At 47.1% G+C, this 26194-nt stretch overlaps 1 protein-coding gene across 4 annotated transcripts in view; it reads left to right on the top strand.

Moving 5' to 3' along the window:
- The first annotated feature begins 787 nt into the window (after positions 1–787).
- The window catches only part of TUBGCP3 (tubulin gamma complex associated protein 3), a 74331-nt gene continuing 48924 nt past the window's right edge, over positions 788–26194 (top strand). For 2 of the 4 annotated variants that reach the window (XR_004626833.1, XR_004626834.1), the window contains exons 1-10: positions 788–1033; positions 9604–9711; positions 13132–13199; positions 17110–17187; positions 18734–18951; positions 21004–21176; positions 23407–23525; positions 24208–24333; positions 25289–25357; positions 25696–25828. Coding sequence is in view for 1 of the 4 variants with exons in the window: in XM_002930580.4 (XP_002930626.1) it covers positions 958–1033; positions 9604–9711; positions 13132–13199; positions 17110–17187; positions 18734–18951; positions 21004–21176; positions 23407–23525; positions 24208–24333; positions 25289–25357; positions 25696–25828 (1168 nt within the window). In the remaining 3 variants the exon portion in view is untranslated. The remainder of the gene's footprint in view (positions 1034–9603; positions 9712–13131; positions 13200–17109; positions 17188–18733; positions 18952–21003; positions 21177–23406; positions 23526–24207; positions 24334–25288; positions 25358–25695; positions 25829–26194) is intronic. The other 2 variants (XR_002141525.2, XM_002930580.4) reach the window with 1 other exon arrangement.

Raw genomic sequence — 26194 nt, 5'->3', positions numbered from 1 at the left:
TCTTTTAATTCCAAATTCTCAGGAAAGAAACCGTTTAGTCCAGAGTGGAGTCAGTGTTGCCCTTGGGCTGACTGTTCGGAGCTCCGGCCTGCCTGCATCCCACATCTCTGACCAGTGGATTTGTGGATTGAGCCCCTAGCCCAGGGTGCCTGAGCTCCTCCCTGCTTGGTGTGAAAGCTTCCACAACGGAGTTGAAAATGCCTTCTGGTAACTGCCCGCTGATTGACCTCGCTGTCCTCAGGGCTTCCCCTGTCCTCCCAGCCCTCATCTGCCTGCCGGGGTCCTCTGATGACTGGTTTCGCGGGAGAAGGGTCTCGGCTTAAATGGTGGATACCACAGGCTGCTCTAATGAAAATGAGAAAGCCGGGGTCAACGTCGGCCACATGTTAAAGTCATGAAGCTTTGTACTCCTTTACATAGACTTCTTTCACCAAAAGTGCAACTTGAACCAATAATGATAAAACAATTTTTGGACTATAAAGGTGCTATTGGGCACCAACCAAATCAGGGGCCGTCCTGACTTCAGGGATGTGGGGGGCTCTGAGCCGTCCTGACCCTCTGGCGGGGGCGTGGAGGGACTCTGGGCCGTCCTGACCCTCTGGCGGGGATGAGTATGGGGGGGGGGGTCTGAACACCGGGAGCATTGTGAGCCGCTCGACCAGCGAGCGGCTGGGGCGCCCGTACCGGAACCCTCCAGGCCTGGTAGCTGTGGTCCGGGGACTGCGCGCAAACGGAGCGGGGAACTCTCAGGCGGGCGCACCCGCAGCCCCGAACGCCGGAAGAAGCGGAGCATTGTGGGAAGGGCGCGCGGTTTCGGCGGGTTCCGTTAAAATGGCGGCCTCGTCGCCGGCGTTGCCCGCGGGGCCGTAGCCTGTCTGGGACGTGTGTAACCTGTAGGGCGTGGGGCGGGCGAGGCCAGGGGCTCTGCAGGGCCCCCGTGGGCCGTCCCGGGCGAGGATGGCGACCCCGGACCAGAAGTCGCCGAACGTCCTGCTGCAGAACCTGTGCTGCCGGATCCTGGGCAGGAGCGAAGGTAGCGGGGCTGGGCCGGCGGCTCGGGGCCGAGGCACGTCCAGGAGACCGCCGGTCCGCGTGAGGCCCCAAGGCCTCCCGGGGGCCGCGGGGGCTCGCGTCCCCGGGGCAGGGCTGCCCCAGGCTGCGCCCTCCCGCCTGCAGAGTGCTGCAGCCCCCGGGCGGAGGCCGGGCGGCCGGGAGGGAGGCCGGGCTCGGAGGGGCTGAGTCACCGCTGCCCCGCACCGCGGTCGGGGCGGGGGGTGAAGCCGGGGGCAGGCGGCCGGCGAGCACGTTCACCTTCTCGAGAGTCACCGGGTAGACAGGGCAGGGAGCGGACAGAACGGTGGACTGGGCCGGGTCACACGGCTGTGACCAAGCTGAGGGTGACGCGGCGAAAGGGGGTTGCCAGGTGGTGGCGAGCCGCAGCGTTTTCCCTGCCCCTTAGGAAGATCTAGCCGCTTTGAGTAGGACGCGGAGGGGGTGTATACGATTGTTGCCTGCCAGGTTTTTCTTCTAAGGCCTGACGGTTGCCTTCGATATGAAGCTACTCGTGCAGAGTTCACCCTGCAAATACTGCTTCCCAAACGCAGCCCTGGACAGTGTGTAAAGACGTTATGTGGTCGCGGTGCTTTAAAAAATGGCACGGCTCGTTCTCTCTTGGTATTTGTTTTGGCGGGAGAGGTGAGTGGGGATGCACCGTGCAGGAGTTCTGGGTAATTGAAGAAACTGGGTTATGTTCCTTCACCATGATGCGGCAAAGAAATTGTGCAATTTTTGCTGGAAGGCTTTAAAAAAGATTACTTTTAAAATACTGAGACTAAATTTGGACCTTTCATGATTCATGACAATTAGGTACATAATTTATTTGATGTTCTATGATAAAGGTAAAGGGATAAAGAGGGATTTTTTTTTTTTGGGGCCTATTAAGTTACACCAACTTTGCACAGTTCTTGCTACATTTTACAAAGTTTAACTCTGTCACTTTTTCATTCAGCAAATCTTGGGGCTTGCCACCCCTAGGCATTATGCTAGGTGCTGGTGATGCAGAAATACATAGACAAGTCATTCCTCTGGGAAATGCTACGTTCTAGTGGAGGAGATGTGATAAAATAGGTAAATGTATGTTAGTGGTAAGTGCCGTAATGAAAATAGAGTGGGGTAAAGGGGGAAGAAGTGAGGGAAAGCCTCTGAGGAAATGTTTAAACAGACCTGAATGGCGTGAGGGGGCCCTGGAGCATCTGGAAAGGGTCCTGGGGAGAAGGACCAAGTGCAAAGAGAGCTGAGATTGTTGATTATGCTGGTGATGGGTATTAAGGAGGGCACGTGTTGCATGGTGCGCAAGTAATGAATCATGGAAGTTTACATCAAGACTAGGGATGTACTGTATGGTGACTAACATGATATAATAAAAAGTATTATTTAAAAAAAAAAGCTTGTTGATTATGACTAAATCTAACATCAGTGTTTTCATTATACCGGCGGTCCTCAGCTTTCCTCCGGGGACAAACCACACAAATTGTCTGTTCCCATTGTCACAGCTGGACTTCGGAGGTCACTCATTGTGAGGTAGCATGGTGTTTCTCAATTAAAAAAATCTTTTTAAAAAAAATTTGAGGCTCCTTTTGTTTGACTGTTTCACCCCTTCCAGGAGATTAAAGCACTTATCTTCAGCAAAGTTCTACACCCTCCTCTCTCTGTACTTAGAATTGTGTTTAAATTAAGAGTGAGGGGCGCCTGGGTGGCACAGCGGTTGGGCGTCTGCCTTCGGCTCAGGGCGTGATCCCGGCGTTACGGGAACGAGCCCCGCATCAGGCTCCTCTGCTATGAGCCTGCTTCTTCCTCTCCCACTCCCCCTGCTTGTATTCCCTCTCTCGCTGGCTGTCTCTATCTCTGTCAAATAAATAAATAAAATCTTTAAAAAAAAAAATAAATTAAGAGTGAATAGGCTCTCTGTGAGATCCCAAGGGGATCCTCTGAATAAAGTGTATCATAAAATGCATTAAAGATGATTCCCTATTCTGTTCTTAACAGCCAGGATTGCCAAACAATTATTATATTCATAATTCCAAATTATGCTGTTTACTGAAGAATTTATAAGAATTTAATAGCTTGCCTTGTTCTAATTTGTTCTGCCTACTAATATTAATTGCTGCCTTTATATTGTTTGACAGTTAAATTTTTTTGTTAGTGGTGTTTTATCTGATAACTAAGAACATTTGATTAGTTCTTTTTCTAATGTCATGTTACAAACAATTGACCTTATGCTTTTGTAATACTGCTTTTTCAGTGCTGTGATATTGAGGAATAATTGATACCTGTTATTTATTTTTTTTAAGTAGGCTCTATGCTGATGTGGGGCTTGAACTCATGACCCTGAGATCGAGAGTTGCATGTTCTATGACTGAGCCAGCCAGGCTCCCTGATACTTGTTATTTTATTTTATTTTATTTTTTTTTTTGAGAGAGAGAGAAAGCGCCTGTGGGAGCGAGTGAGCTGGGGGGAGCAGAGGAAGGGTGAAGAGAGAGAATCTTAAGCAGGCTCCATGTCCAGCCGGGAGCCTGATGTGGGGCTCCATCCCAGGATCCTGAGATCATCAACCTGAGCTGAAATCAAGAGTTGGACGTTTAACCAACTGAGCCACCCAGGCATCCCTTGTTATTTTTAATATGATTTTCATATGAATCAGTTTTTCCTAAAGTATTTAAAATTTTATAATAGTTGGCTTCCAGGGACCCTCAGAAAGAAAGCACCTAGCTATAATGTTATTTGACATTTTTATAAAGTTAGTATAACCATTATTTCTCACCTTTTCCAGCCTGAGAATTTGCTTGAAATGCATACTGCCAGCCAGTGACTGGAAAATTCTTTCTATATCCCTGCCTCTCTCCCAGAGCACATTTTACTTATTATATCTTTGGGTAGTCATTTCTGCCTTTGGAAAGTGTTCTTGATATTACAGTGTTTCTCCTCTGTCAGGGGCAACTTTCCTTTTCATACTTCGTAATCCTCTTTCTAACAAGGGATAACAAATACAGGAGTTTTTATTCGGTAAGTGTTTCAACATAAATGCTTAGGTATGAGGTCAGTACACTGTGCATTGGATTAAGACCCTGATCTGTAGCAGTGCTGGGAGTGTGTCTGAGCTGCAGTGCAGTCAGAGGAAAGTTTTTGAGCCTCAAGCGGAATTGCAGTTGCTGTCATGATTTTCCAAAAATGGTGAGGAACTGTTGATGAAGTTCCCAATAAGTATGGTCTTCCCTTGGTTATATATACTTGGGGGAAATCATTGTATATTAACTAGACATTAAAACGTAAATGTATGTTGAAATGTGCACTAAATGTCTGTTAACATACTGAAATTTCAGAGTTTTAGGCTTCATTTGAAAGTTGTTCTTAGTTGGCTTATTGTTATTTTAAAATGAATTAGGGGCGCCTGGGTGGTGCAGTGTTAAGGCTCAGGGCGTGAACCTGGTGTTCTGGGATCCAGCCCTGCATTGGGCTCCCCCACCCCCAGCCTGCTTCTTCCTCTCCCACTCCCCCTGCTTGTGTTCCCTCTCTCGCTGGCTGTCTCTCTGTGAAATAAATAAATAAAATCTTAAAAAAAGAAAAGAATATGTAAAAGTGATCTTGGTTTACATTTTTAAACAGTAAATATTGATAGATTTAACCTATATAAATAAACATATCCTTTTTGGGATCCTCAATCTTAAGAGGGCAAAGGGGCTCTGAGACCAAACAGTTTGAGACCCACAGATCTAGAGCACTGTTTTTTATTTTTGTTTTTGTCTTGGAGCATTGCTTTTCATTCAGTTGGAGCTGAGCATCGGATCACCTGTGGTTCAGGGGAAACCCAGATAACAGGGTTGGGAGGGAGGGGGGTCACTGGTGGCCGGGCAGTGTATCTGTTGTGTCTACAGTGTATCTTACTGTATCTCAGTCTTCACACCTTGTCAGTTTGAATGGTCTACATTGGATGCTGATGCAGAATGAGGCTCGTGGGCCCCCTGTGCAGAATGTGGGAGCTTGGCCCCTGCCACACTACCCTGCAGTCACTTGACCCGCAGTCACTTGACCCGCATGTGGAGGGACGCAGCGTGGCTGGCCCCGGCGCTCCACAGCGCACTTGAACTCTAGCTGGCGCGTTGTCCGGTCCTGTAGGGTAGCGGCGGCGTCTGCTTGTCGGAGGGGCAGCAGGGCACAGACTCCGGCCGCCCCGGTCCGTTCAGTGTCTCCCGGTCACCTTGGGACGCCCTCGAGAGAGAGCACACAGCTGCAGCGTTTGCAGTCCCCTGAGCCTCGTGGCTTTCCGTGCATCTCTGCATTGTGTTCTTTAATCTGAGTGCATGGAACCCTTTTGGGATATAAAAGGTAGCTGTCGTTTAAAAACTCTCGGGCCCACATCTAAGTGCTCTTGGAGGCTTCACATTTGAGATTGAAACCAGGCAGTCCCAGTGCATTTCTTGCCCTGGTGTCATACCTCCTCCAGCCCCTCTTCTGAGCTGCGGCCAAATGGTCCTTTCTAGAGAAGAAACCTCATCACACCAGATAAGAGAATTAATTCGTTTCCTACGTGTAATCTACAAGACGAAGACCATATTATCTTGCTGAGAAGTTAAAAGCTGGGCGCTTTGTTGATTTATGGTGTTAATGGCTATGGTAGACATAACATGCATGGAAATGACATTTTCAGATTATTAATAATGATGATAATATCAGCTAATGTTTTTCAAGCCCTTCCTCTATGCCAGGCACCGTGCTTGCCCTGTGAGCTAGTGTGTTTAGCTCCCAGTGATGCTGGGAGGTTGGAGTACTTACTATTACACCTCACCTAACAGCTGAGGAAACAGGTGCAGAGAGTAAGTAGTTTGCTCACTGTCACTGAGCTAGGGAATTGCAGGACCAGGATTGGAACCCACATCTCTGGTTCCAGAACCTGATGTCTTGAATTCATTCCTTCCCGTTCTTCTGTGTAGCATGTGACAGCTTATTTCTCTGCGTGCCAGACAGTGCGGGCCCCGCCCATGGCACAGCCTCTGGCTTCGGTCCCCTCCTGCTTGTTCTACACGCCCTCTGGTTTCCGAGCGTGTGTGCGATCACAGTGTCCGCTCTCTGCTACTTGTCGGGCGGTGTGTCCTTGAATTCACTGGTGCCCGGTTCTTCTCAAAGGGCTCTTCTCAGAGGCTGGGCAGAGGAGCCCTGGCTTCCCTTCCAGGCTTCTGACACCCAGAGCAGATTAGAGGTGGGGACAGAACACATTCCTGAGGTGTTTTGTGGTTTAAAAAAAAAAAGTTGAATACTCTATTTTAATCTTGGACTGAGCCAATCATCAAAGAGCTACAGCCTGGACCTCCTCACCTGGGAGTCTCAACGGAATGACTTTAGCTTTTACAATTTGGATTTTAGAGCCCAGTGGCATTGGCGTCCTTTGAGAAACCATGTACACAGTAGCCCTGTGCATCTCTTCATGTCCTTTCACATGGCAGGCTCCTCCCTCAGAGAGGCCTTCCCTGAGAGGCCATTCTGCGAGGTCCTCCCTGTCGTTTGCTGTCGTGGTGTCCTGCTCATTTTCTGAGCAGCTCTGACCACAGACTAATCACCTTGTGCAGTGACTTGCCTCATTGGATTCTAAGACTGCCTTGTTAACCAGTGTTGTCTGTTCCGTGCTTAGGGCCCATGGTGTTCGGCATAGAGTAGGAGCTTCGGGATTATTCCTCCAGTTACTGATTGAGCTCGGCTGGACTCCAGAAACGGAATAGGATTTGGGGAATATGAAACTAGAAATTTGTAGTCAGCATTATTTGGTATTTTGCTTTTTAATCTTTGATGGTTAGGCTCACTAAATAGAGAATAATTTCCACTGTGAATTTAATAGTCGCTATTCTCTGCAACTACTCTTGGAACTTAGGTAGGTTTTATTTAAAAATAGCAGATGGGTTTTCAAACATGATATCAGCAAGAAAGATTGATGGCAAACTTGGTTGGCAAGGAGATGGCGAAATGGAAGGTGGCCAACGAGGTGAGGGTGAGATGCTGCACGGGACCACAGGTGCTTCGTGCAGAGGGTGGGGGGTGGGCTGGGGGAGAGTGTGCTTCTGGTGTGGAGGAGGTTTGAGTGTTTGTTAGAAAAGTCAAAACTTAATGAAACGTTTGGAGTGGAGATATTAGTCTGAGGTATTTGAATAGGTTGTTAGTAAACTTTTTTGTAGAACTCAGGATCATGGGAATCTGAAAGTATTTTTTAAGTAGCATAGTTTTACAGGTACCCCTTTGTAAGCAAGTAGTTTTTAATGCCACATTTTTTTTTCTTTAGGCAGGCTCCATGCCCAGAGTAGAGCCCAATGTGGGGCTTGAACTCACAACCCTGAGATCAAGACCTGAGCTGAGATCAAGAGTTGGATGCGTAGCCAGCTGAGCCACCCAGGCACCCCAACACCACTTGTACTATATATACAATTAGTATTTTACCACTTAGAAAGCTTTACAAGTGTGGAGAAGTATGAGGGAGAAAATTAAAGCTACTCGCTAATGTTAGGATTCCATAGAAACACTCTTGATTATTTCTTTTTGCTTTTTTCCCCCCTTTGTATTCACCAAGTCCTGAACACGTTCTGTGCTATATGCTTGCCCTGCGTGTGTGTGTGTTTGGGTGTGCTTGAGATGGGAAGGCAGTGTGAGGAGGTGACATTTGAATAGGGAACCAAGTGACGCGGTAGAAGGAGTCCCAGGAAGATGTGGGAGAAGACGGTCAAGGTCTGAGTTGGAAGCAGGTGTCGTGTGCTCAAGGATTGGCAAGACTGCAAGGCTTGGCGGGTGCGTAGCCAGAACAGCTGGGAGGCGAGAGGCGGGAGGTGCGTTGCTGAAGTGGCAGGACTGGGTCGGGTAGGCCGTCCTGTGAGTTTGGGTTTTATTCTGGGCGTGTTGGGAGCGTTCAAGCACAGTGATGATATTATTTGTGTTTTAGAGAGATCACTCTGCCACTCTGCAATAATGATTTTAGTTATCTTGTATTTAATGAGGTTCGTTTTGTCACCCCAGTGCAGTCTGTCCTGGTGAGTGTTCCATGTGTATTTGAAAAGAACGTGCATTCTTTTGTTGGTGAGCAGAACATCCCGTAAGCATCACTTAGGCTTGGTTAGGCTTGGCTTGTTGGGGTGCTCAGGTCTGCATCCTTGCTCATTTTCTCTTCACTCATTTTTCCAGTGACTGAGAAAGGCACTTCTGCCCGTGGTGCCTGTGGGTTTGTCTGGGAATTTCGTTTTGTTAACGTTTTTTGCCTGGTGTAGGTTGGGGTGTGCCTTGCGGGGGGGTTGTGCTTCAGTGGGAAGGTAGGGGGTGTTGCTAGTGTTGCTGTGAAGGGATATCGGCTCTCGGCGTCTGGGAAGGAGGGCTGGGATCTGTAAGTTCAGTCTGCTACCTTCCCTTCATGTCCTTTGCTGTCCTCGTGTCCCAGCCACACCCTCTGTGATTTGCCTGGGTGAGGTCCTCCGTGGTTGTCTGGGTGAATGAGAAGGGGGAGAGGACCCAGGAGTCTGTTTTCCAGCCAGACTTCCCACCAGTCCTCTTCTGCCCCGGTTCATTCACGTCATCCGAGCTGTGGAGTTCCCTGCTCGCGGATCCTCCCTGGGCTTCTGCAGACGGAACTGAGTTTCTTGTTGGCGTTTGTGTTGTGCGCCTCCACCCCTCCCAAGCGGACCTTGAATTTCAGATCTCGCTGTCTTTTTTTTTTTTTTTTAAAGATTTTATTTATTTATTTGACAGAGAGAGAGACAGCCAGCGAGAGAGGGAACACAAGCAGGGGGAGCGGGATAGGAAGAAGCAGGCTCCCAGTGGAGGAGCCTGATGTGGGGCTCGATCCTATCATGCCAGGATCACGCCCTGAGCTGAAGGCAGACGCTTAACCGCTTAACGGCTGTGCCACCCAGGCGTCCCCGGATCTCACTGTCTTGAACCAGTTCCCACCAGTCGGTCTGCCTTCCAGCTTCTCACACCGGTTGACTTCTCTTTGGTGTGGTTTCTGCCTTGTTTTCTTTGCCCTTGTGGGTTTCTGCTTTTGTAGAAACAAAAACACAAAATTCTTTATTCTCAGTTTAGTGGTGTTGTTGAAGGGAGTAGAGGCAGACATCCGTGTTTAAAACCCTCCTCTCAATCCGAGGTGCAGACGCGGTCTGTTACGTTAGTTGCTCGCTTTGATTCCCAAGGCCCACTTTGGTTTTCCGTACGTGTAGATGCCACTCAGCATTGGGGATTCTCGGGAGTTCTCTGGAACTGGTCTGCTTCTCACGTACTGTGTTTGGGCTGTGACTTTCCCTGCTCCTTTTCAGTAATTATCGGTCCAGCTCATTGTCTGTCTCCTAGGATTCTTCAGACTGTGGCCCTGTTGCTGTCTCCTTTTCTGTTTTATGGAACTGTATTTCATTTATTCATTCATTTGCTTTGGTTTCTTAACAATTCCTCTGTCTGCTCAGTTAAAACTTGAGGAAGGTGGGAGGTTGATAGATGTGCCCAGGCCACCGTGCCCACTTGGAAACAGGAGGTGCTCAGAGCTTACCCTGACCGGCAGTAACTTGCGTCCTTGTGTTCACCTTGCAGCTGACGTAGCCCAGCAGTTCCAGTACGCCGTGCGAGTAATTGGCAGCAACTTTGCCCCGACTGTTGAAAGAGACGAATTTCTTGTAGCTGAAAAAATCAAGAAAGAACGTACGTATTTTTCTTCGGTGCTGCGCTGTGTAGGGGTCTTGGACTTGTGTGTACATGCGTGTGTATACATACATAAGTAACGTGCGCTCGCAGGCACAGTGCAGCTGCAGGTGCTGTAACGTGGATATAAAAACATGTATTAAAAATACGGGCAACTTAATTGTGTCTTTTATTAGAACATAGTGCAAGAGACGTGTTTTATTTTTTATTTTTTTCAAAGATTTATTAATTTGAGTTAGAGAGCATGAGGGGAGGGGCAGAGGGAGGGAGAGACGCAGACTCCCCACTGGGCATGGAGCCTGATGCGGGCGGAGCTCCATCCCAGGACCCTGAGGTGATGACCTGAGCCGAAATCAGGAGTCAGATGCTTCACGATGGAGCCGTCCAAGTGCCCCGAGGCTTGTTGTGAAACCGTGGACAGCATAGTGTGAGAGTGAGGGAGAGGAAGGGCTTCATGTGAGCTCCTCTGCGTAGCGTGGTTTGCAGTGTGATGCACCTTCGACCAGACATCCTAGAACACTCTCTTGGCAGTAAACAGCTCAGTATTGCTTCTGTGGAGTGTCAGTATCCAGACTTCTAGTACTTTAGAAGTTGTGACATTTTAACTCCGAGCGGATACTGAAGGCTTTCTTAGACATCATCACCTTCGAGAGGAAAGCTTTCCATTTCTTAGCACTGGGTTACTGATGTGTTCTCTGATTGTGTGAGGTGGCTCTGGGACTGACTGAGGGAGGGAGGCTTTGCAGAGAAGGACCCACGTACAACAATTTCTCTTCATGCCAGTTGGAGGCTTTTCTCCGGAGGCCGGCCCGTCGCAGTTCTCTGGGCTGTCCAAGCCCAGCTTCGGCTGCCCCGAGAGCCAGCCTTGCTACGAGGGTTAGGCGTCTCCCTGCTGGGGCCCGGCTGTTACCTGCCCAGACAGAATGGGTTTCGGACCTCCTTCTGACTGGGTTGGCTGACTGGTAATGATGCCTTCTTCATGACATAGTCTCCAACGCCCAGCTGGTGCGTCGTTGACCGCGTTTGACCGGTGGTCTGTACACGGCCTGCTGCAGAGCCACCTAGCCCTGCTGGGGGGGCCGTGGTGCTCGAGTTCCTGGTGATCCTCACCTTGGCACGGTTGGGTCCGATGAGCGGGCGGCTCTGAAATGACCCATCCGTTGGTGGTGTCGAGCACGATGTATTATTTATGGAAGGGGCACGACGGGAGTATTTATCCTGCTATTAACCGCTAAAATCTTATTTTTATTTACATTTCTTGTCAATAAAACTGAATATAACAACACTACTCTTCTTGAACCCTGATGACTATTGCATCTTAGATCATTTTTGTATTTCAGACTTTAGATTATTTTACGTTTTGGATTGTTAGTGACAACTCCAGCTGTTAGGTACTATATTAACAGATCATTCCCTTTGCAGATTTACATTTCAAGGCCTCCTGGTGAGCATATCACGCATACAGGTAGTAATTAAAAATAAAGTTTGTCGTGGGCATTCAGGAGGGCACGTGATGTGATGAGCACTTGGTGTTGTACGCAGCTGATGAGTTATTGAACACCACGTCTGAAACTAATGTACTATTTGCTGGCTAATTGAATTTAAATAAAAAAGCGTCTAAGCTCAGGAGTTGCAGAACCGGCAGTGACCTTGTTGGAGTGGATATTGCAAGGAGGTCTTGGGGTTTCCTGTAAGAAGAAAGCCGCAGCCAGCATGGCTTGTGTGTGTGTGTGTGTGTGTCTTCTGCGTTTTTGAAGTAACACTTGCTGTGTATTGACACAGCACGCCTCTTCTGCCTGGCCCACCAGATGTCCATCGCTTCTGTTGGGCACCCCTTGCTGTCAGCACCCCTCTCGGAGTCCCCCTCCTCTGAGTGGCCCAGCTGCAGCCGGTGGAGTGTTCCTCTCAGTAACGGTCACCACTGACTTACCATATTTCATTACAGTTTTTACATTTTAATATTTTTGATATTTGATTACAGTTTTTGGTAGATTGCTTGAATTAGGGTAGTTCTATCCTCTGAGATAACGCAAAAATCGTTTTCCGTTTTATATGGCTGATTTAAAATATAAAGTGCTAGTATGTTTTATACTGAGATAAATTGCAAACTCATCACGTGACAAAATTTAACACATAATGATTTCTTTTTCACATTAGCGAGTGGGGTACATTGTACATAAAGATTTGTTTTGCAATCTGATAGATAAAACCTCACTTTCTGGTGAATATTCTATTTATTTTTATCTGTATTATTTACTGTTTTATTGTCCCACGATTATTATGCGTGATGAGTTAGTGTCGGTTTCATTCTTTAGAAAGAACATTTCTTGCTTAATTTAATGATTTAATTTATTTGGAGTATTTTTATATGTTTTAGAAGGAAGTAAGTTATATTAAATTTTAATTGCATTAATTTAGTTGAATGCATTTTGTAACAGTAAATTTTAAAGGTAGCTTTACCTTCCTGCATAGGATGACTGGACAGTGCAGATGTGATTGGGATGATGAAGCTTGTGGTATGTGGTTCGTAAGATCAGAACATGATACCAAGACCCATTCCTAGCTGATGTATATGAAAAATCATGTACTGGCCATCAAGCCAGTTGCTGTCTTTTTGCAAACCAGCTGGAGCATGTAGAGCTAAGTGAACTTGGCTGATGAGATTTAAGAAACCAGTCCTGCGCTGTTAGCTAGATGGGGAAGGCGGTGCCTCTTCTCCAGGAGCAGGTGCGGCGGGGCTCCTATGAGAGGCACGCAGGCACAGCTGGCGTGCGCAGTGTTGTGTAGGTGTGGGTACGTGAGGTCTCCTCCCTCGGGGCCCGGGCCCAGCGTGTAGCCTCATCCTTCACAGAACGGATCAGAGCACGGCCTCCTCACGTGTTACTATGGCTTTCGGGAAACTAGTGAGTGTAGGGCAGGCATCTGAAGACGTTTACTAGCATTTGCTGTCCATGTTCACAGAAATGCTTGCAATGTGTGGTTTCAAGTCAGGCTGTCATGAACGATAGACGTTTTAGTTATTGCCTTTTGAATTTACCATTCCCATGGTATTTTTACTTTACATTTCTCCTTCCAGGTAATCATTAACGAGTTCAACTGGTGGTAGTTGGCCTCACTGGACTGCTTATTAATATTTGTAGGCAGAATCTAAAAGGTCCCATCATTTCTATTACTTTGGCTGACTTTCTCATAAACTCTTTTGTTCCAGCCCCATATTGTCCATATTTTACAGATGTCATATATTAAATGCATTGACCAAATTCGTAGAGCTGAAATGTCGCTTATTGGCGAGTTATTTCGATTCTTAAGCTCAGGATTCTTTTCAGGTGTCCGTTACCTGTTTCCGTGGGTGAAACAGGATCATAAAAGGGATTTTGGTGTACGTGGTTAACACGCTTCTCTTCTTTTATAACTTTTCAGTTATCCGGCAAAGACGAGAAGCGGACGCTGCGTTGTTTTCAGAGCTGCACAGAAAGCTGCACTCACAGGTACCACGTGTCCTCGGGGGGTGAGGCTGTCAGACCCCTCTGGGGACTTGTCTCACATTTCACTTTTCTACGTTGGGTAATGGGTTTTATTGTAGATTGTGTTTGCTTTTTAAGAGCTTTTCAGTATTAAGAGTTAAGTTTTACCTGGATTTAATGGCACGTTGCTTTTAAAGACGAGGGAAGCCACACGGGGAGAGTCATCGGAATTTGGACAGCTGAGTTTAGAGTACAAAAGGCTCCGTTCCCTCACAGAGAGGAAGCACACTGGTGGGAGTCTTGACTGCAGGTAACAGCGAGAGCTTGTCTTCTAGGTATGCGCCAGCGTTCTGATATCAGACCCTAATTGGTGCTGGTGAAGTGAATAACTGAAAAAGATTTTGATTTCGAACATTTTGTGACTGGATGTTGATAACTTGCACACAAGTGGTTTGTGGTTTTTTTTTTTTTTTAACCTTTTTTTTTTTTTTTAATAGAAAACTCTGCCCTCCTGTACACGAATACATTAACTGAGTCATAGGGTGAGAGTTCTGTGATTCTGAGTACAGGAGCGTAGTTCATCTAGCCGTCTGTCCCTGTCGTAGAGAAGAGGGGTCCACAGAAGTTTCCTGCTTTGCTCATCAGTACAGTGGTTATTACTGAGTTGTGCCCAAGGCTCTTAGTGATTAAACTCTGAAGTCTTTCAAGTTTCTCTCTATTTCTAATTTAAAATGGTTGTTTTCCAAAATTTTGTTTGACACACTGAATGCTTATTCCTAAACAGTGTTTTAGGCAGCCAGCTTCCTAGGGCTAACCCCCCAAAACCAGCTTGGCTCATTGCATGGCTGAAACAGGATGAATGATATTAGGACACAATAGTACAACACTAGTAAGTAAACAAGTTAGAAAAATATGTGCAGGTTAACAGCTGTGTCATCTGTTTGCCAAAGCAGTAGTTCCTGGTTTTGAGGTTTTACCCTCTTCTCACTGAGGCCCTTCTTGGCTGTGCGTCCTCTGTGAGGTGCGGGCAGGAGTCGGGGACGGGGTCCGGGAATTCTGGGCTGCAGTCTGGACTGGCTGACAGAGTTCGAGGAGGAGGGTTGGGGGGAGGGCAGCAAGTGCACTGTGGTGCGTGCCAGGAGAAAGGGGCAGGTGGTGAGGGTGTGGCCCGGGGGGTGGCCGGCCCATGCCGGAGGTGAGCCTGTGTTCCCAGCACGAGTGAGTACCTGCTCTGATGTTCCTCCAGTTCTTACGGTGCCCTAATGTGTCTTCTTACATTTCAAGGTCAAGTTATGTGTATGGTTGAAGTTTCAGGTCGGAATCAGGGTTCCTTAGATTTCAGAATCTAAGATAACAGGGTCTAAAGTGGTTTAGAAGCATCTAAAACATCTGTGATGCTGGAGTTGTTTGTCCCGGTTGCCCAGCAGATGTCCCCCGCCCCCCGGACACACACCCCCTTCTGTGCCCTGCTTTGGGTTCTGGAGGGCTGAGGGCTGTGGGGGGCAGCCCCTGGGCTCCCTTGCTTTGTGGCTTCTGCTCGGCTTCCCGTGGAGCTGACAGGGTGGGAGGGGAGTGAGGCCGGGCTGTCCCTCCCCTCCTGCAAGGCAGTGGTTTGGCGCTGGCTCTACGGTGCCCCTGGGCTCCTGCCCCCACCTCCCCATGCCCTGCTCCCTGGCTCTGGGGAGCCCTGTCCTCCCCAGTCTCTCAGGCCTCCTCGCTGGCGACGGTCCCTGTTTCCCTGTTGTGTGCACACCTCCGCACAGCCCCGGTGTCAGATGCTCTTCGGGCTGCTCTTATGTTAACAGAAATGGCGCCCCCTCCTTTAGCGATGCCGTTTGCGGAATTGGTGCACGGTTTTGTTCGCTTGTACACTTTCCTCTGTCTCCACCCTGTGTGTTATCTTTATGTTTTTAAAGCGAGAGCGGCGGGTCTAACCCAGGACTCCTGCTGCGCTGGTGGAGCTCGCGTTGTCCTCCCGAAGCCTGTGGGGCATCCGCACCGCACGCGCCTCAGGAAGCTCCCCCAGGGGCCTACGGCTCGGCGCCCTCAGATCGGAAAGGAGCACTTCTGTCTTTTCTTGTTCCGTACCCCCAGGCGTCCGTTCCCAGCCACCCGTGCGCACCCCTGCTCTTTCCTCTGTGTTTTCCTTTTGGTGAATGCTGACGTTGTTTGTTGCCAAAACCTAGGAAGCTGAATGTCATGTTGAATCCACCTCTCTCCCCATGTCCGCTGTGTCCCCAAGTCTTGTTAAATGTTCCTGTCAGGTGTGCGTGCCTCTCCTCTGTCCCCCTTGGAATCAGGCAGACCTTGGTTTGCGTCTCAGCGTATGGCTCTGTGATGCAGGTCGGTGATTCAGGGTTTCACCTTTGTTTCCGTCATTTGTGGAGCGAAGAGAATAAAGCCTGTGTCCCCGTGTGGTTGCGCCCACGGTGGGAGATGACGTGTGGAGGACGTCCCCTCTGGGCCTCCTGTAAGCGGCAGGGCTGTTAGCTGATTGCCTCCTTACCCTTCAAGGAGATGGGATCTGATAAGGAGCGGTCCTTTGGAGGCGGCCCGGTGGGCCTGAGGGATCATCCGAGCCCTGGGAGCCCGGGGCCGGCCCGCAGGAGGCTGTGAAGGGCGCCTGGGTGGGTGCTGGGTCACCGAGGGCCCGCCTTGCCCTTGGCTGTGTCCTCCCGAATGACTGCAGTTTCCTGTGCATCTCGTTTTGTCTCCTTTGCAGTCCAGCCTCTGGGGACTGTCAGCCGGTACAGTCAGGCCTTCAGAGGTGTCCGCTGTCCCATTTCCTGGTCCTACACAGGAGACCCCTTTGTCTGCTGCTTCATTCCATTGTCCGCGTCCTGCTCCTGCGTGGCTTTAGCCGGGTTTATCTGTTTTCGGTTCCAGAAAAGGCCACGCCTGCTCCCTTCTCGGCGTGTGTGCGCCCTTTCTTCTAGGAGACCCTGTCCTCTCTGGGGGTCCTTTCATAAGCGATGGGCCACTCAAATGACCCCTCCCCCATGTCTGAGATGTCATGTGTCCCACCAAAGTCTATCTGCTCATTTGCCTCTTTGCCACCAGAGTGAGGACTCTGTTGGGGATGGCGAATTTATTATTTCTGGAAAACTATGTGTAAGATTTTTAAGTTAGACCATAAGTTAAGTACCCGAGATGAGTTTTTTCTTTAAAGAAACTTTCAAGGAATATTTTATATAATGAGGAACTTGTGTAAAGTAAATAACGATCCCATAGTTTTGTAAATAAAGGCATTTATGTACTCTAAAAGGTAAGGCCATATGAATAGAGTAGAAATACTCTGTAAATTTGGGGAAAATGTATTGAAGGTGGGCTGCTGTTAATGGTTGTGAATCAGGGTGGAGTGGTAGACAGTTGGGAATTAATGAAATCCATACGATAACCTTACATAGAAACCTGGGGATTACTTGTCCTGGCAGCTCTTACTTCAGAACCTTGAGTTTAGGTATGCGTGATGCTGAGATTCATGTCGTGTGCTTTGGAATTCCTTTTTTTCTTTTTTTCCTTTCTATCCTCTTTTATGGCCTAAATGGCACTTTGATAAAGGGGGGGGAGCATTCACCTGTTTATGATGGCATTTTTCTTATAATCACTATGTTCAGGAAGTTGGTTATCCTAAGAATTATTTTAAGGGGAGAATTGCTGTTCTTCCGGAACCCGGAATAGGGTAATTCAAAAACATGCTCTCATTAGGGACTTTGGAGCTAGTTTTCAGGGGTAATGACTTCTTGAGAACGTTATTTGCAGCCTTCTGTTGGGTAGCGCTGTTTGCAACACGTGAAAGATGAACATAGACTTGTTACCATGCGAGTTTAAACAAAAGCATTTCTGTTTTGGAAATAAGGATAATTTAGGAGAAAGGTAGATAAAACTGGAGAGTAGTGCAAACTTGTTCTTTTAATGTTCTCTTTTTAAACAGGGAGTTTTGAAAAATAAATGGTCAATTCTCTACCTCTTGCTAAGCCTTAGTGAAGATCCACGCAAGCAGCCGAACAAGGTGAGAGGCTCTGTTTTAGCAGCTCAGTGGCTTTTTCTTTTAAAGATTTAGTTATTTATTTTAGAGAGAGAAAGAGAGGGAGAGATTTATGTAAAGATTTAGTTATTTTAGAGAGAGCCTGCGCTGGGGGTGTAGGGGGAGAGAGGGAGAGGGAGAATCCTAAGCAGACTCCTCGCTGAGCAGGGAGCCCGACGTGGGGCTCCATCCCACAACCCTGAGATCAGGACCTGAGACGAAACCAGGAGTCTGATGCTTAACCGACTGAGCCACCCGGGCATTCAGAACCTTTTTAAATAAAGCACACTTAGTGTCTTATTGGGACAACTATACCAAATTTTGATAGGAATTGGCTACTGTACTTAAGAACATAGTAAGAGAAAAGAATAACTTGTCTAGTTTTCTTGGTAGTCATGGAAAGTCAAGAGATTTTCTCTTCTTTCTTTTTTTAAAAGATTTTATTTATTTGTCAGAGAGAACACAAGCAGGGGGAGCAGCAGAGGCAGAGGGAGAAGCAGGCTCCCCACTGAACAGGGAGCCCGATGCAGGGCTCGATCCCAGGCCCCTGGGATCACGACCTGAGCCAAAGGCAGACGCTTCACCGACTGAGCCACCCAGGAACCCCTCTTTCTTTCTTTAGACAGGGCACTCACTGCTTGTCCCTAAGATGTTTTCCAGAGTTACATTATTACCTCAGATATAACGGTGTCCCATGGAATAGAGCATAAAAACAGTTTTCACAAGTTACTAATAGGAGCACAGCTGCATAATTCTATATAAGTTAGAGGACCGTTCAGGTTTTCTTGTGTCTTCAGATAACATTATGAACATTAATTACTGTCATGACAGCGCAAACTTCGTTGTCACGTGGGCTCAGTTTCTGGCGCATGCAGTGTTGGGAAGAGCGCTCTGGCTGCTGTGAGCCCAGAGTGTCTTGTGTGAGAAGGCACTCTACCACAGAGACCTCTGAGTGCCTAAGGGGACAGGAGTGTGGGTGCAAGAGGCCTGTTTATGTTGAAAGCCTCTGCCTGAGTAATGAGCCCTCTTTGATTTTAGAATAATGCCACACCTGCAAAAATATTTGAGTGATTATTTGAGCTTTAGTTTGCTTGGATTTGGAAGAACATGTTCAGTTGTCAGACCATCTGGCAGTTTTGGAGTTTAGAAAACTTTCTGAAACTTTATCAGTTCTGCCATATTTCAAAAGTATGACTATTAAATTATTGTTTACTGAGTACAAAATCAAGTACAGAAAGAACTAAAATCTGAATATAAATTATCTTTATTGATTTGGGAAGTATTCTGTAATTTTATATCTCTGTATTCTTTTTTTTGAGATTTTATTTATTTAATTATTTTAGAGAGCACTTACAAGTAGGGGGAGAGAGAGGGACAAGCAGACTCCACACTGAGCGTGGAGCCCGATGTGGGGCTTGATCTCACCACCCTGAGATCATGACCTGAACTGAAACCAAGGGCTGGATGTTTAACTGACTGAGCCACCCAGGTGCCCCCATACCTCTGTATTCCTAATGGACTTCATTTTCAGGTTTCTAGCTATGCTGCATTATTTGCTCAAGCGTTACCAAGAGATGCTTACTCGACTCCGTACTACTACGCCAGGCCTCAGACTCTCCCGCTGAACTACCAGGACCGTAGCACCCCGTCGGCCCAGAGCGCTGGCAGCATGGGAAGCAGTGGTGTCAGCAGCATAAGTGTGTACGCCTTAAATGGCCCAACCCCCACGCCACAGTCTCTCCTTCCAGGGTAAATCCGGCTTGCACGCATGGATCGCTTAACCAGTTGAAACAGAAGAATCCTCAGGCTTTATCAGGCATTTTGTGTGTTCACTGAAAGTCTCTTTAGAGCCTCGTGTGTGCCAGGGATGTTCTAGGCACTGTATCTCATGGGCTTCCTCTTAGGATTTTATTCTTTCCAAAAACTCTGTTTCAGATGGGAACTCTTTCCACTTCTCGTGGTTGACTATAATGATTTTTGGTCTACTCTTAACCTGTTAATGCAAGTACATATCAGTAAAGGCCCTAGTTCAGAAGTGTGACAGGATGGGCCTTTCATTTTGAGGTAACTGATTGACATTTCCCTTGCTGTATTCCCATATTTATCTCTCAGTGAATATTGTCCCCTTCACTGATGTGTGCTATTCTCTTTATTGAATTATTTAAAAAATAAGTGAACTAAAATAGAGCTGTCTTGTCCTCAAGTGCTGAGATCTGCCGTGTAGTTCTCGCATTAAGATGAAGAGCTCCAGGAACGCATGGTTAACGTGCTGTCAGATCTCATCACGTTTTCAGGAGATACAGATTGTGGTTGGGAATGAAACAGCTGCTCACACAGTAGTGGACTTGGAACTTTGCTTTTCTTGTCTTTTTACGTATTTCTATGTGTGGTTCATTCCTGGCAATCCCATGAAAGCAGACTGCCGTGAAGTGGGTATTTTTCCAGAAGACCAGTGACTAGAGATTCATGGCCGTGTGTGTTCCACGTGAGCATAGCATCATAGGAAATCATTGTGTGACGTAAACACAGTACGTTCACGTCATTAGAAACTCGAATGTATGCACCACACGAGTTGCAGATGCAGTCTGGTGTTCTGGAAAGTCAGCAGAAGAGGTTCTAGAGAGCTCATCTCTGACCTGTATTCTGGCTCGGAGTGAACAGACTTTGTCATTTTTACCTTAGAATTTGGAATAATTGTTTTGATATTAAAAAAAAAACCTATAGAGAACTTTGAACGGAAGTGGTCCTTTAGAATTTTTCTCTTAAATTCAGAATTGTGTTGAAAGTCATAATGTAACAAGTGCTATTGATGACTTTTTTTTTTTTTCCTATTGAAGATATAAAAGAGAAAGGGCTGTTCTCCAGTTTCTGTTTCCCTTCTCACTTCATCGGTGGGTGACAGATGGGCCCGCCAGTGTGGCACCGGGCCTAAATCAGTCTGCCCCGTGGAGGCTCGTTTGTGTGGCGCAGTCCTGGGAAGCGATATTTTTGTTGCAGTTGTCAAAACATGTCCTCAGAAATCAGCTGTCGGGTTCTTAGAATTTAAAGAGCAACTTTTTTTTTTGAAAGATTTTATTTATTTGAGAGGGGGGGAGAGAGAGATTAAGTAGGGGAGGGGCAGAGAGAGAAGCAGGCTCCCTGCTGAGCGGGGAGCCCCACGCAGGACTCGATCCCAGAACCTGAGATCATGACCTGAGCCGAAGGCAGACGCTTAACTGACTGAGCCACTCAGGCGCCTCTCAGAGAGTGGCTTTTATATTCTCCAAATCGTCAAAAGCTGTCTTGACCTTTGTGCTTTTGCCTTCGACTTTACATTTGTGCATTTTTGAATTAATTGCATATTACGGTATTTCTTTTTATGTTGAGCACTGCAAATGCTGGGAGGCAGGTGAGCATGCAGAAGAGGGGACAGCACTCCAGATTTTTAACTTCTGTGCTCAACAAATGCTGAGTGGATGAAAGGTGTAAAGTTTGAAGTTAAAATTAGTCATGAATTTCAAAGTGGTTTTAGATGAAGAACGTATGTTATGTGTTTGTAAAGGGAAGTTAAACAAATTTTGATTTTTATGCTAAGAAATATGTGGGAGGTGCCAGTAAGAGCCTGAACACCAGCTGAATGGTCTGAGAGCCCTTGGACTGATCAGTTGATGGGTCTGGGTAGGGCGACGTCACTCACCCAGCTCAGGTTTCTGACATGACATAATACACTATAGTAACGGGGCAGAATTTCCAGCAGCGGTTTGTCTTTCAAGTGAGTAGCCTGGGTGTTTGGAGATATGAAATGCTCTTTCCTCCTTTCAGACAGCCTCATCACGCTCCCGGAGTGGGGGACTGTCTTCGGCAGCAGCTGGGATCACGGCTCGCATGGACTTTAACTGCAAACCAGCCTTCTTCACAAACCACTACCTCAAAAGGTCTTCCAAACACTGTTTCTCGCAACGTGACAAGACCAAGGAGGGAAGGGGATGTAGGTGGTGAGTAAGGATAGACTTCAATGTGGATTTTCTTTGCGTATTTGGAATTTATGCTTCCCTCATTTATCTTAAAATACTGATGAGTAGTCCTTGCTTACAGTTGTTGAGCGGTGGTTCTCATAATGAGAGGTTTGGAATCTTAAGCATGGTCGGACATGCCTTGGGAAATCTGGCAGTTTTGGGGCATTGGAGAAACGCATTGAAGATTTATTTGACGGGGTTAAGTGGACCCCTGAAGAGTTTTAAAGCTCCACTAGGTCCCAAAAGAAAGTTTGAGTGTCTTTCAAGAGAGCCCTGTGAGTAGCCGTGTTTGCAATGTAAGCGTCTGAGAAGAGAGGAATGGGCTCTGTCATCAGCTCATCATCTGCACTGTGAAGTCCCTCTGGCTGTGATCTGTGCTTACGTAGAAGGCAGGGCCGGGGGTGTCTTATGTGCACCTGGAGACATGGCCCAGAGCGCAGAGCCTGGCCCGTGTAGCTGCACTTACCACCGCTGTCCTTCCTGTAACACGGGACAGCTTGGGGGCACTTTGACTGGGGGGCCGGCGTCCAGACAGTAAGAGTGCCCTTCTCCGCTCCTTGTTGGCTGTGACTCCTCATCTCTAACCAGCGCCTTCAAGCCTGTGTAATAGACAGAGCTAACAGATAAAAAGACGTCACAGTGTACTTGATCAATCCAAAAGAGCGAGGGAGGACGTGCAAAGGAAGAAAGAAGAACAGGGTGAATAGGAAACATGCTGCAGTGGTAAATTTAAACCATACACGTCCATAGACACATGAAATGTATATGGATTGGACACTTCATTTAAAAGACATTTAAAAAAAAATCTATTTAGACAATTATGTACTGCTTAGAAGAGATGTGTTCTAAATATAGGGACACAAGCAGGTTGGAGGTAAATGGATGGAGAAATACATCTTGCAAACACTGACCGCGGAAAGACAGTGGCCTCATCGCTATCAAAGGATACCGTGACAGGAGTGTCGCCAGGGCCAGAGGGACGTTCATAACAACGAAGGGGTCAGTTCTTCAGGAAGAAACCATACTCCTAAGTGCATATTCACCGGCTGACAGAGCTTCAAACGCAAAGGAAAACCAGCAGCCCTACAGGAAACACAGACAGACCCAAGGTTACAGTTGGATATTTCCACATCTCTCGTAGTGATTGGTGGAAAAAGTAGATAGAATGGTCCATAATGATAGGTAGGTAACATTTGAGCAGTACTACCAGCAACTGGATATAATCGATATTTATGGAATATTCTCTCGAGGATTGAAGTGCAAACCTGCCTTCACCTTCCGACTCACTACCCTGGTTCTGGGAGTGCCGACCTTGACTGTGTACTCCTTACCGCCCCCCCCCATAACTTGAATTTCTGAGCATTGCCTCCTTGTCATTGGGTAACACCAAAATTCTGACTTAGTTTTTGTTCCAAGGTTTATGGAAATCATAACTTTCCTACTCTGTCCGTTCCTCTTCATGTGCTAGAAGAGCAGATCCACATTTGTCTGTGTGCTGACAACCCAGTTTTCCAGACGCCATCTTACGAAATAATTACCCGTCCCTTTTGTTTGATTCGTGCTGTTCTTTTTTGTGTGTGTTGCTCCTTGATTATATATTGAGTCCCTACAAACTGCTTTGTTCATTTATTATTTTTTTAAAGATTCTATTTTTAAGTAATACCCACATCCAGTGTGGGGCTCGAACTCACGATCCCTAGATCAAGAAACGCACGCTCCACTGACTGAGCCAGCCACGCGCCCAGCTGCCTTTGTTGTTGGTTTGTTTTTATGACTTTTTGTATGAGAAGTAATATGCTCTCCATATCCTTTTCAGAAAATTCTGGGGGCGCCTGGGTGGCACAGCAGTTAAGCGTCTGCCTTCGGCTCAGGGCGTGATCCTGGCATTATGGGATCGAGCCCCACATCAGGCTCCTCCGCTGTGAGCCTGCTTCTTCCTATCCCGCTCCCCCTGCTTGTGTTCCCTCTCTCGCTGGCTGTCTCTATCTCTGTCTAATAAATAAAAAATAAAATCTTTATAAAAAAAAAAAAAAGAAAATTCTTGTTTCTTAGAACTTCATACTTTTACCATTTTAGGCTCATTTTATTTAGTTTTTAAAATTTTTTCGTGGTTGCAAATACATAATGTAAAACTAGTTGTGTCCTAAAATTTGTTCCATCTTAAAATGTGTTGTTTGGTAACTACTGTCTTATAAAAACCATCTTTCAGGTGTTGGGGAAGTGACCGAGGCAGCCCTTGTCAGGGACATTTTGTACGTCTTCCAGGGCATAGATGGCAAGCACATCAAGATGAGCAACACGGAGAACTGTTACAAAGTGGAGGCCAAGGTACGGTAACCAGCCCCTGTTGGAACTGCACAAGCAGGAGGGACCGACGTCAGCCAGGCCAGCTGGAGCTGGGACGAGGTGGGATCGGGGTGACGGGGGCCAGATCTCCAAAACTGGTGTGCCAGTCAGGTGTGCGGTCGGGGCCGTGTCTGTTTCCCTGTGTGGTCGTGGCTCGGGGTCTTGTGTGTGGGCCCTTCTCCTTCCGCGTCTGCCTGCTGCGTTGTGTGCGGCTGTGTCAAAAGGTGCCCGCGGGACGGGTACGGCGTGGCATCTCGCGTTGGCACACAGTTCCAGATAAGGTGCCTCTCCTGGCCTGTGTTCATCTTCCACAGCCTCCTTTCCCACAGCCCCTTCTTGTTGCTGACGCGGCCTTCTGCCACTCCTGGCTGTTGGAAGAGGTGGCTGAGGGCACAGGCCCCGTGCCGTGTGCTGGGGGTGCCTCCAGTCACGCCTTAGGGTGATGGCGCTCAGGCCTCACACTCACGGAGAGGTTTTATTTCCCTGCCGGCACCTGGTGCCTTTGTTTCCCAGAATCTTGTTTTGTCTTTATTGATGGTGTATTAGTCACTTTTAAGTTCCATGTGTTGGAACCTAAGAATTACACTGAAAGTACAAATGATTGGGAAAATAATAATTGAAATTCTAGTGTTAATTTTTAACTCTTGATATATTTACTTTTTAGGCAAACCTAAGTAAATCTTTGAGGGATACGACAGTCAGACTTGCGGAGTTGGGATGGTTACATAATAAAATCAGAAAATACACTGACCAGAGGAGTCTAGACCGTTCGTTTGGACTTGTGGGTCAGGTACGTTCATCGTTACCGGAACATTTAGGACACCATTCATTTTGGAGAGTGCTTCGTCTGCTTAAAATCTTATTATGAAAGTAATTCTTAAAAAGAGGGTTCTTTTTAAATAAAGGAATTTGGTAATAGAACATTGTAGCCATCACGGTCCACTGAGGAAAATAGAGACCGCGGTGTGTATTGACAGAGATCACCAAATACTGTGCATTGCTCGCGGTAGCTGTTGGTGGAGTGTGAACACAGAAAAGTGTGTAAATGCGTTAAAACAAACCTACAGATGACGGATTGTGTATCGCTTTAAAATATGCAGAAAAGTGTGGAGGCTGATGTTTAAAGAAAACAGGTTTTATCCTCTGTAGCTTCTTCCCACTGAGTCTGCCTGAGTTTATATCCTCGAGTTCATTCTAGAAAGTTCTTGTCTCAGGACTGTGTGATGTCTTTCTTACCGCCTCTTACTTGACACCTTTGCAGTATTTAAGATTGCAGAGGTGCAACAACGTTTTTAATACTGTGAGTGCGGAAAATGAACAGTAAAAACAGCAACTAAAAAATTGGGAGGAACTGGCATGGATTTGCCAGTTTTTAAGTTTTGTTAATTAAAAACATTAGAGAAACTTAGATTTTAACTCTCAATATTTAGAAGGAATACTATTTTCAAAGATTATTGTTTAAAGTGAATACACTTTTAGCTGTAATCTGCTTATTTCATTTCTTTTCTGCAAAGTTCGTGCTAAGGCATAACACCTCCGTGACGTTACAAAATATAGGTGTGGTGGTGGTTAACCTGGGGAGGACCACTGACAGTTTACGTCCTGCCGGACACCCAGACCATGGTAAAGCACTGTGGCTGCGCGCTTCACGTGGGCTGACGTGTGAGCCTCACGTGGGCTGACGTGTGAGCCGTGGCACGTGTGAGGACGGTGTTGTGCTTCATGAGCCCTCCTTCTTCCTACAGAGTTTTTGTGCCGCCTTGCACCAGGAGCTGAAAGAATACTACCGCTTGCTCTCTGTGTTACATTCCCAGGTAAACTTTGTATTTTAATTTCTTTGTGATTTGCATGGTTACAAAATTGCAATTATATACAATTTTTAAGTTTCTTTGTAATTACTCTTAAAAGACAAATATCTGCTTGCTAATAGTGTTTGTCGGGTCTGGTTGTCCGTGAAGTTTTATATATGCTAGAGGCAAGAACTGCTCACTGCCAGGGTTCTGTCTCCCGTGTAAACATGTCACTAGACGCTTGAGAGAGCTGCTCTTCTCCCAGAGGGGACGTTTGCTTCACATTCACTTTCCGTGGTTTGAGAAGCGGTGCACCTGTTTGCTGACTCGTACTTACGTGCCGCGTCTTCATTGTTTCTCAGCTGCAGGTAGAGGATGACCAGGCTGTGAATCTGGGCCTTGAGAGCAGCTTGACACTCCGGCGCCTGCTGGTTTGGACGTACGACCCCAAGATAAGACTGAAGACTCTCGCGGCCCTGGTGGACCACTGCCAAGGTGGCTCTGCGTCTCATGGACCCATTTTATTTAAAAGCAGGTTTTAGGGAACATCATCTATGTTTATTTTTGTGCCTGCGCCTGTGTGTCCTTTTGTACGAGAGCCATAAGCATGCCGGCTACATCCAGGTGCATAGATGACGTACAAGGGAAATAACCAGTTGCCAGCATGGCCCCCATCTTTGTATTTGTGGAAGCTCAGTATTTCATTGAAATGAAGGAAGAAAGGAGAGGGTCTAGTTTTTCAGGATTTTGTGGTCCTCAGTGCCATAACTGTTCATCTCTATGCCTCTTCTGTTTGTCTCTGACGGAGCAGCCTTTCCTGGGGGTTTCTTCCTCCCGAGGTTACAGCCCACGTCCGGGCTC

The sequence above is a fragment of the Ailuropoda melanoleuca genome, chromosome 7 (genome assembly GCF_002007445.2).
Source record: "Ailuropoda melanoleuca isolate Jingjing chromosome 7, ASM200744v2, whole genome shotgun sequence".
In the NCBI taxonomy this organism is placed as follows: Eukaryota; Metazoa; Chordata; class Mammalia; order Carnivora; family Ursidae; genus Ailuropoda; species Ailuropoda melanoleuca.
Note: the sequence above shows the minus strand (reverse complement) of the source record. Positions and strands in the feature narration are given on the sequence as shown.